Below are 10,672 nucleotides of genomic sequence, written 5' to 3'. Positions count from 1 at the left end.
CATGGTATTTCATCATTAGATTTCAGTGATGGATTGTTTTATATGAGGAAGGAAACCTCTCAGTGAAATAGCTGGTATTGTATGTGCTCTTCCCATGGTGTTACATCATTAGATTTTAAAAACTTTTTTTATTTTTTAAAGAAACGGGTAGTTTGGATCCTGGATGCAGATTGGTAGTTTGGATCCTGGATGCAGATTGGTAGTTTGGATCCTGGATGCAGATTGGTAGTTTGGATCCTGGATGCAGATTGGTAGTTTGGATCCTGGATGCAGATTGGTAGTTTGGATCCTGGATGCAGATTGGTAGTTTGGATCCTGGATGCAGATTGGTAGTTTGGATCCTGGATGCAGATTGGTAGTTTGGATCCTGGATGCAGATTGGTAGTTTGGATCCTGGATGCAGATTGGTAGTTTGGATCCTGGATGCAGATTGGTGGTTTGGATCCTGGATGCAGATTGGTAGTTTGGATCCTGGATGCAGATTGGTAGTTTGGATCCTGGATGCAGATTGGTAGTTTGGATCCTGGATGCAGATTGGTAGTTTGGATCCTGGATGCAGATTGGTATTTTGGATCCTGGATGCAGATTGGTATTTGGATCCTGGATGCAGATTGGTAGTTTGGATCCTGGATGCAGATTGGTAGTTTGGATCCTGGATGCAGATTGGTAGTTTGGATCCTGGATGCAGATTGGTAGTTTGGATCCTGGATGCAGATTGGTAGTTTGGATCCTGGATGCAGATTGGTAGTTTGGATCCTGGATGCAGATTGGTAGTTTGGATCCTGGATGCAGATTGGTAGTTTGGATCCTGGATGCAGATTGGTAGTTTGGATCCTGGATGCAGATTGGTAGTTTGGATCCTGGATGCAGATTGGTGGTTTGGATCCTGGATGCAGATTGGTAGTTTGGATCCTGGATGCAGATTGGTAGTTTGGATCCTGGATGCAGATTGGTAGTTTGGATCCTGGATGCAGATTGGTAGTTTGGATCCTGGATGCAGATTGGTATTTTGGATCCTGGATGCAGATTGGTATTTGGATCCTGGATGCAGATTGGTAGTTTGGATCCTGGATGCAGATTGGTAGTTTGGATCCTGGATGCAGATTGGTAGTTTGGATCCTGGATGCAGATTGGTAGTTTGGATCCTGGATGCAGATTGGTAGTTTGGATCCTGGATGCAGATTGGTAGTTTGGATCCTGGATGCAGATTGGTAGTTTGGATCCTGGATGCAGATTGGTAGTTTGGATCCTGGATGCAGATTGGTAGTTTTGATCCTGGATGCAGATTGGTATTTGGATCCTGGATGCAGATTGGTAGTTTGGATCCTGGATGCAGATTGGTAGTTTGGATCCTGGATGCAGATTGGTATTTGGATCCTGGATGCAGATTGGTAGTTTGGATCCTGGATGCAGATTGGTAGTTTGGATCCTGGATGCAGATTGGTAGTTTGGATCCTGGATGCAGATTGGTAGTTTGGATCCTGGATGCAGATTGGTGGTTTGGATCCTGGATGCAGATTGGTAGTTTGGATCCTGGATGCAGATTGGTAGTTTGGATCCTGGATGCAGATTGGTAGTTTGGATCCTGGATGCAGATTGGTAGTTTGGATCCTGGATGCAGATTGGTAGTTTTGATCCTGGATGCAGATTGGTATTTGGATCCTGGATGCAGATTGGTAGTTTGGATCCTGGATGCAGATTGGTGGTTTGGATCCTGGATGCAGATTGGTAGTTTGGATCCTGGATGCAGATTGGTAGTTTGGATCCTGGATGCAGATTGGTAGTTTGGATCCTGGATGCAGATTGGTAGTTTGGATCCTGGATGCAGATTGGTATTTGGATCCTGGATGCCTGTTTGCTGCATATCATATTTCCTTCATGGGTAGTTTGATATAGACCTTGGCCATATGGTCTGAATAGGACATTCTGCTAACACGTGCGCTCTATGCAAAGTAACGCTCATATTTCCTTTCAGAGTGTTTGTCCGTGGATGAAAGAGTGTCAAAGCATGTCAAAGCATGTCGTAGCCATGTCGTAGCCACGTTGTAGCCACGTTGTAGCATTGTCGTAGCCATGTCGTAGCCATGTCGTAGCCATGTTGTAGCCATGTCATAGCCACGTTGTAGCCACGTTGTAGCATTGTCGTAGCCATGTCGTAGCCATGTTGTAGCCATGTCGTAGCCATGTTGTAGCCACGTCGTAGCCATGTCGTAGCCTTGTCGTAGCCTTGGGAAGGGAACTAACCCTCAGAGCCTTCCAGGAAGGGAACTAACCCTCAGGGAACTAACCCTCAGGGAACTAACCCTCAGAGCCTTCCAGGAAGGGAACTAACCCTCAGGGAACTAACCCTCAGGGAACTAACCCTCAGAGCCTTCCAGGAAGGGACATCAGTGTTGTTGTTGAGGATGATTCTGAATGGCTTTACTGACTGTATGCTGCTACTGTATGCTGCTCTGTACCATCACTCATTCATATATCCTTATGTACATATTCCTTATCCCCTTACACTGTGTATAAGACAGTAGTTTTGGAATTGTTAGTTAGATTACTTGTTGGTTATCACTGCATTGTCGGAACTAGAAGCACAAGCATTTCGCTACACTCGCATTAACATCTGCTAACCATGTGTATGTGACAAATAAAATTTGATTTGATTTGATTTGATTTGACTGATAAACGCTTTGCTTGAAGCTTGACGGAATACATTGGGTTTGGCTTGATGTTAGATCGTTTTGTTTCATGATTAGCAGCACCCCCCCCCCCACCCCCCCCACCCCCACCCAGTTTTACTTGTATGCCCATACTGCCACATCTTTTACGTTCTTCTTCTGGCTTTCTGCTGCGCTGCTCTTGTCTTCTCTTCCTTGTGTGTTTCTTACTCGCGGTTAAATGTTCTCTTTGTGTTTCAGATTAGTTTCATGTCTTCTTCTTCTTCTTCTTCCTTCTTTTCTATTTTTCCTTCTCCTCTCGTCCTTTTCTGTCCGCTTCTCTCCGTCTCTCTTACCTCCCCGTACCCTGCGCTTAAATCCCCACTTCCTGCCCCCACTCCCACCACCCACTGTTTCCTCTGTCCCGCCCCCTCCCTGGACAGACCTATCCGATTTCAAGAACAATAACAATAATCGCCAAGCTGTCAATCAAAAGGATGATCTCTCCACAGTGACCAATGCCATGACGGGGATGAGCCCCTCCCCGTCTCTGTCCGCCCTGTCCAGTCGAGCCGGATCCATCGCCAGCCTCCACGACCGCATCATGTTCAGCCCCGGAAGCGAGGAGGCCATCGAGAGACTCAAGGTGAACTGATCACTTGATTGATTGATTAATTAATTCATTTATTGATTAAGTCATTTATTACAGTCAGACATAATACCCTCTGTCCCACATATTGAACATAGACACTGGAGGGTTCACAACAGTTTGTCATATTTTTGGGGGGGATTTCATCAGGAAACAGAGAAGATCATTGCTGAGCTCAATGAGACCTGGGAGGAGAAACTTCGCAGAACAGAAGCCATCAGAATGGAAAGGTGAGTTTACTACCACTTCCACATCTCTTCTTACAGTATAGATTATAAGGAAAGGTCAATCCAGTCTCTGGATCCAAGGAACATGGAAGAATAGGAGACCACTGCAGGGTTGTGGTCAATTCAAATTAAATTCAGTAAATTCAGGAAGTAAAATGAAATACAAATTCAATATTTGTAAAAAATAGCTTTTATTTTTTATTAACTTTTCAATAAGCCAAAAAAGGAGAAACTAATTTATTTTAAAAGTTTTTCAATTTTTCCATTTTAAATTCAAACCACTTCCTGAATTCACTGATTTTAATTTTAATTGACCCCAACCTTGGGCCGTTGAACAACTGTCCATTCTCTTCCACAGAGAGGCCCTGCTGGCTGAGATGGGTGTGGCTATGAGGGAAGACGGAGGAACCGTGGGCGTGTTCTCCCCCAAGAAGGTAAGACAGCAACACATTAACAGACATCATTCAACAGGTCAGCTATTCAGGGTTAGGTTAGGGTTAGGTTAGGGTTAGGTTAGGGTTAGGTTAGGTCAGGGTTAGGTCAGGGTTAGGTCAGGGTTAGGCCAGGGTTGGGTTAGGGTTAGGTCAGGGTTAGGTCAGGGTTAGGTTAGGGTTAGGCCAGGGTTAGGTTAGGGTTAAGGTTAAGGTTTAGGTTAGGGTTAGGTCAGGGTTAGGTTAGGTTAGGGTTAGGTTAATGTTAGGTCAGGGTTAGGTTAGGATTAGGTTAAGGTTAGGTTAGGTTAGGTTAGGGTTAGGTCAGGGTTAGGTTAGGGTTAGGTCAGGGTTAGGTTAGGATTAGGTTAAGGTTAGGTTAGGGTTAGGTTAGGGTTAGGTGAAGGTTAGGTTAGGGTTAGGTTAGGGTTAGGTCAGGATTAGGTCCGGGTTAGGTTAGGGTTCGATCAGGTTTAGGTCAGGGTTAGGTTAGGGTTAGGTTAGGTTAGGGTTAGGTCAGGGTTAGGTCAGGGTTAGGTTTATGTCAGGGTTAGGTTTATGTCAGGGTTAGTTCAGGGTTAGGGTTAGGGTTAGGGTCAGGGTTAGGTTTATGTCAGGGTTAGGTTTATGTCAGGGTTAGTTCAGGGTTAGGTTAGGGTTAGGGTTAGGATTAGGTCAGGGTTAGGGTTAGGGTTAGGTCAGGGTTAGGTCAGGGTTAGGTTAGGGTTAGGCCAGGGTTAGGTTAGGGTTAGGTCAGGTTTAGGTTAGGGTTAGGTCAGGGTTAGGTCAGGGTTAGGTTTATGTCAGGGTTAGGTTTATGTCAGGGTTAGTTCAGGGTTAGGTTAGGGTTAGGCCAGGGTTAGGTTAGGGTTAGGTCAGGTTTAGGTTAGGGTTAGGTCAGGGTTAGGTCAGGGTTAGGGTTAGGGTTAGGTCAGGGTTAGGTCAAGGTTAGCTCAGGGTTAGGTCAGGGTTAGGTTAAGGTTAGCTCAGGGTTAGGTCAGGGTTAGGTTAAGGTTAGCTCAGGGTTAGGTCAGGGTTAGGTTAGTATTAGGTTAGAATTAGGTTAAGGTTAAGGTTAGCTCAGGGTTAGGTTAGTATTCGGTTAGGATTAGGTTAAGGTTAGCTCAGGGTTAGGTTAGGATTAGGTTAAGGTTAGGTCAAGGTTAGGTTAAGGTTAGGTCAGGGATAGGTTAGGGTTAGGTTAAGGTTAGGTCAGGGTTAGGTCAGGGTTAGGTTAGGATTAGGTTAAGGTCAGGTTTAGGTTAGGGTTAGGTTAAGGTTAGGTCAGGGTTAGGTCATGGTTAGGATTAGGTTAGGGTTAGGGTTAGGTTAGGATTAGGTTAAGGTTAGGTCAGGGTTAGGTTAGGATTAGGTTAAGGTTAGGTCAGGGTTAGGTCAGGGTTAGGTTAGGATTAGGTCAGGGTTAGGTTAGGATTAGGTTAAGGTTAGGTCAGGGTTAGGTCAGGGTTAGGTTAGGTTTAGGTTAGGGTTAGGTCAGGGTTAGGTCAGGTTTAGGTTAGGATTAGGTTAAGGTTAGGTCAGGGTTAGGATTAGGTTAAGGTTAGGTCAGGGTTAGGTTAGGGTTAGGTTAAGGTTAGGTCAGGGTTAGGTTAGGATTAGGTTAAGGTTAGGTCAGGGTTAGGTCAGGGTTAGGCTAGGATTAGGTTAAGGTTAGGTCAGGGTTAGGATTAGGTTAAGGTTAGGTCAGGGTTAGGTTAGGGTTAGGTTAATGATACTTTGCACTAGAGGGAAGTCAACAATGGTATGTACCTACAGGGCATTCGGAAAGTATTCAGACCCCTTGACTTTTTCCACATGTTGTTACCTTACAGCCTTATTCTAAAATGGATTAAATAGTTTTTTTCCCTCATCAATCATCACACAATACCCCATATTGACATCACAATATCCCATAATGACATCACAACACCTCATAATGACATCACAACACCCCATAATGACAAAGTAAAAACTGTTTTTTTAGAAACATTAGCAAATGTATAAAAAAATAATAACATTTCCATAAGTATTCAGACCCTTTACTCAGTACTTTGTTGAAGCACCTTTGGCAGCGTGTACAGCCTCTAGTCTTCTTGGATATGACGCTACGAGCTTGGCACACCTGTATTTTGGGAGTTTCTCCCATTCTTCTCTCTAGATCTGTCATGTTGGATGGAGAGCTTTGCTACACGGCTATTTTCAGGTCTCTCCAGAGATGTTCGATGAGGTTCAAGTCTGGGCTCTGGCTGGGCTACTCAAGGACATTTAGAGACTTGTCGCAAAGCCACTCCTGCGTTGTCTTGGCTGTGTGCTTAGGGTCGTTCTCCTGTTGGAAGGTGAACCTTCACCCCAGTCTGAGGTCCTGAGCACACTGGAGCAGGTTTTCATCAATGATCTCGCTGTACTTTGCTCTGTTCATCTTTCCCTTGATCCTGACTAGTCTCCCAGACCCTACCCCTGAAAAACATCCCCACAGCATGATGCTGCCACCACCATGTTTCACCGTAGGGATGGTGACTGGTTTCCTCCAGACGTGACACTTGGCAATCAGGCCAAAGAGTTCAATCTTGGTTTCATCATTCATTTAAGAATGATGGAGGCCACTGTGTTCTTGGGGACCTTCAATGCTGCAAAAATGTTTTGGTACCCTTCCCCAGATCTGTGCCTCATCACAATCCTGTCTCGGAGCTCTACGGACAATTCCTTTAACCTCGTGGCTTGGTTTTTGCTCTGACATGCACTGTCAACTGTGGGACCTTTTATATAGACAGGTGTGTGCCTTTCCAAATCATGTCCAATCAAATGAATTTACCACAGGTGGACTCCAATCAAGTCGTAGAAACATATCAAGGATGATCAATGGAAACAGGACGTACCTGAGCTCAATTTCAGGTCTCATAGCAAACGGTCTGAATACTTATGTAAATAAGGCATTTCTATTTGTTTTTATTTTTAATACATTTTGCAAAAATGTAAAAAAAACAACAGTTTTTTCGATTTGTCGTAACGGGGTAATATGTGTACATTTATGAGGAAATGTTTTATTTATTTTTTTATAAATAACGTAACAGAATGTGGTAACATTGAAAGGGTCTGAATACTTTCCCGAATGCCCTGTATGTTCCTGAATGAGCTATGGAGCTGTCTATGCTGTCACAGAAGTGTTGGAAAATCAGTACTCTATTTAACTCTATGGATCGGGATATCCTCGATATTTTCAGTGTTTGAGCAAGTTTTAATAGACTTGAAATAGAAAATGTTTTTATTTTGATGCATTATTAAATGTGGATTTACTTCCAAGCCCTCGTCATCAGAGCAGAGCAGAAAGCCTGAGGCTGTGTTCATTGACACAGTAGGGCTGTTCTCACCCAATGAGGTTGGTCTCTCTGAAGTGTCCAGTCTCCCATACTGGATGCTCTGCTCTGTCTGGAGACTCCGACTCCTAGTCTTCTCTGAGTGCTTCGCTAGACTGTGACCTTTTTACATTTCCTTCCACTTCAACTCTCTTGATTCCTCGTTCTGTTTGATTAAAGAGAGCATGTATCAACCCGTGTTAAAACATTGGAAATGTGTATACTTTATACCTATCCAGACGTTTCAGATCTGCACACATTGAAGGGCTAAGGCCAAGAGAATTGGGATAGTTTGTACCTTACCCTGATATGCCCTCCATCTCCCATCACACATTGAAGGGCTAAGGCCAAGAGAATTGGGATAGGGTGTACCTTTCCCTGATATGCCCCCCATCTCCCATCTCAGCCTGTATACATATATAGTCTCTCTAGCTTTAATTGGAACCTGACAGCAGGGGAGGAGATCAACCAACTGTTTCCTTTTTCATTAAGTTAAGGATTTTGATTAATTTAGTCTTCCTCTCCTTTAAATCTACTTCATTATTTCCAAGCAAACAAAGTCGTTAGTTTTCACTCTGCTTCAAGCTTCAAGCAGCAGAGTGATGTAAACACAGAGAAGCAAACACATTCAGTATATTTATGACGATTTATAGCATTTGTGTTTCCTACTTCACCAGCTGTTGTCTGATGGGTATAAATGACTCACACAGAGATGTTGTTAATCCCTTGGGTGTCTGGCTATTTTGTATTTCTTTAAACTTTTCCTCATCTCCTACCTAAAGAGGGAGTCTCTGGGTGTCTGTCCACAATGGCACCCTAATCCCTACATAGTGCACTTTATAGAGAATAAGGTTCCATTTGGGTTCTATTTGGGACGTATCCTCTGTGCTTCTCTACAGGGAGTCTCTGGGGATCTGTCCACAATGGCACCCTAATCCCTACATAGTGCACTTTATAGAGAATAAGGTTCCATTTGGGTTCAATTTGGGACGCATCCTCTGTGCTTCTCTACAGGGAGTCTCTGGGGATCTGTCCACAATGGCACCCTAATCCCTATATAGTGCACTTTATAGAGAATAAGGTTATATTTGGGACGCATCCTCTGTGCTTCTCTACAGGGAGTCTCTGGGGATCTGTCCACAATGGCACCCTAATCCCTACATAGTGCACTTTATAGAGAATAAGGTTCTATTTGGGACGCATCCTCTGTGCTTCTCTACAGGCACCAGATCTATGCTTCGGTGTGTTTTTATTCAATTAATTCTAAAGCTGACATATGGAATTGTTTTAATATGGTCATACTATGTTCCATTTATTAATTCTGAATTTTAGGACGCCTTTATGTATATAATATTTTTTTTGTTGATAAAATAACCCTTAGAATTGCATTGAATAACACTTTAATAAATGGCGAAAATGAAAATTCAAAATAAATAAATAAGAAGAAACAATGTTTTGAAGTGTTTGTCCGAAATTTTGCAAATATTTTTAAAACTCGGGAAATATATATATATATATATTTTTTTTTTTCACACATATTTAACCCCTTTGATTGGGTTAGGCACAAAACTACCTTCATACTTCCATTTGTTTTTTTCGCCCGGTAATGGTTACCTTCAGACGAGCCCCGTGATACTTGAGGAACAAAATGGAGAACAGTTTATGTAGGTCAAACCATTCGGATTTAACAAAAAAAAATGTAACTTACGCACCGGTGCATCAATCGACTCTAGGGGTTTAAATTGAATGCCTCTAACAATGCTGTAATTGTATATTTGTAATTGTAATTGTATATGTGTAATAAAGATATATTGCGAAACACATTTGAATGCCTCTGACCCTAGATCAACATTGGAGTCGAGTCCCGCAACAAGGCAGGTTCCTTGATAGCACATGACCGTGGAACTTTTCAAGCACAGTGATTTAAATACTTAAGGGGAGGGATTTAAATGTGCTGAGTGTAATTAGTGATGGATTAGTGTAAAGCTGTGATATGCTGTGATAAACTGTGATATGCTGTGATATGCTGTGATATGCTGTGATAAACTGTGATATGCTGTGATATGCTGTGATATGCTGTGATATGCTGTGATAAACTGTGATAATATGCTGTGATATGCTGTGATAAACTGTGATATGCTGTGATATGCTGTGATATGCTGTGATATGCTGTGATATGCTGTGATATGCTGTGATAAACTGTGATATGCTGTGATAAACTGTGATAAGCTGTGATATGCTGTGATATGCTGTGATATGCTGTGATAAACTGTGATAAGCTGTGATATGCTGTGATATGCTGTGATATGCTGTGATATGCTGTGATATGCTGTGATATGCTGTGATAAACTGTGATATGCTGTGATAAACTGTGATAAGCTGTGATATGCTGTGATATAGTGATACACCAATATGACATTTTTGGCCGATACCGACATCCGATATTTTCTTTGCCCCAAAAGATAATACCGATGCCCGGTAACCAATATAGAAAATTGTGCGGCCTTTTAAGAATTCTAGTACAGTTAAATAGTTAACACACACACATGGACACAGTGGTCTAAGGCACTGCATCTCAGTGCAAGAGGCATCACTACAGTCTCTGGTTCAAATCCAGGCTGTATCACATCCGACCGTGATTGGGAGTCAGTAAAACATAATCCAAACCTATTTCTTTGACTTACTTGCTGGGCTATTTCGTTGTTCATTTGTTCAGTTGTTTCATTCTCAACCAGGATTTCATCAAACATGACAAGCAGTGAAGTTTCATCTCTGTCTGTCTGTGGCCTCTCTTCCTCGGTGCTTCACTGTCACTGTGTCCGTTTCCATCTTGTCCAGCCATGTCTGTCTGTGGTCTCTCTTCCTCGGTGCTTCACTGTCACTGTGTCCGTTTCCATCTTGTCCAGCCATGTCTGTCTGTGGTCTCTCTTCCTCGGTGCTTCACTGTCACTGTGTCCGTTTCCATCTTGTCCAGCTGTGTCTGTAACATTTCATGTAAACCCTGCTTCTTGTCTGCATCAAAGTAGTGGTCCTTGTACCTAGCTTCGAACATGGTGGCGACACAGTAAAGAGAGAATGCCTGTTAAAGAAGTAGCGGTCCTTGTACCTAGCATCGAGCATGGTGACGACACAGTAAAGAGAGAATGCCTGTTAAAGAAGTAGCGGTCCTTGTACCTAGCATCGAGCATGGTGACGACACAGTAAAGAGAGAATGCCTGTTAAAGAAGTAGCGGTCCTTGTACCTAGCATCGAGCATGGTGACGACACAGTAAAGAGAGAATGCCTGTTAAAGAAGTAGCGGTCCTTGTACCTAGCATCGAGCATGGTGACGACACAGTAAAGAGAGAATGCCTGTTAAAGAAGT

General features: G+C 43.0%; 1 protein-coding gene across 1 annotated transcript in view; it reads left to right on the top strand.

Annotated features, from left to right (window-relative positions):
• Positions 1 to 10,672, top strand: part of LOC115122123 (kinesin-like protein KIF1A) — a 223,856-nt gene that overhangs the window by 110,835 nt on the left and 102,349 nt on the right. Inside the window, 3 exon segments of the mRNA XM_065009497.1 lie at positions 3,161 to 3,294; positions 3,448 to 3,527; positions 3,883 to 3,958. Of these exon segments, the coding sequence (XP_064865569.1) occupies positions 3,161 to 3,294; positions 3,448 to 3,527; positions 3,883 to 3,958 (290 nt within the window).

Source organism: Oncorhynchus nerka, linkage group LG25 (genome assembly GCF_034236695.1).
Source record: "Oncorhynchus nerka isolate Pitt River linkage group LG25, Oner_Uvic_2.0, whole genome shotgun sequence".
Lineage (NCBI taxonomy): Eukaryota > Metazoa > Chordata > Actinopteri > Salmoniformes > Salmonidae > Oncorhynchus > Oncorhynchus nerka.
This window is presented reverse-complemented; position numbering and strand designations above follow the sequence as displayed.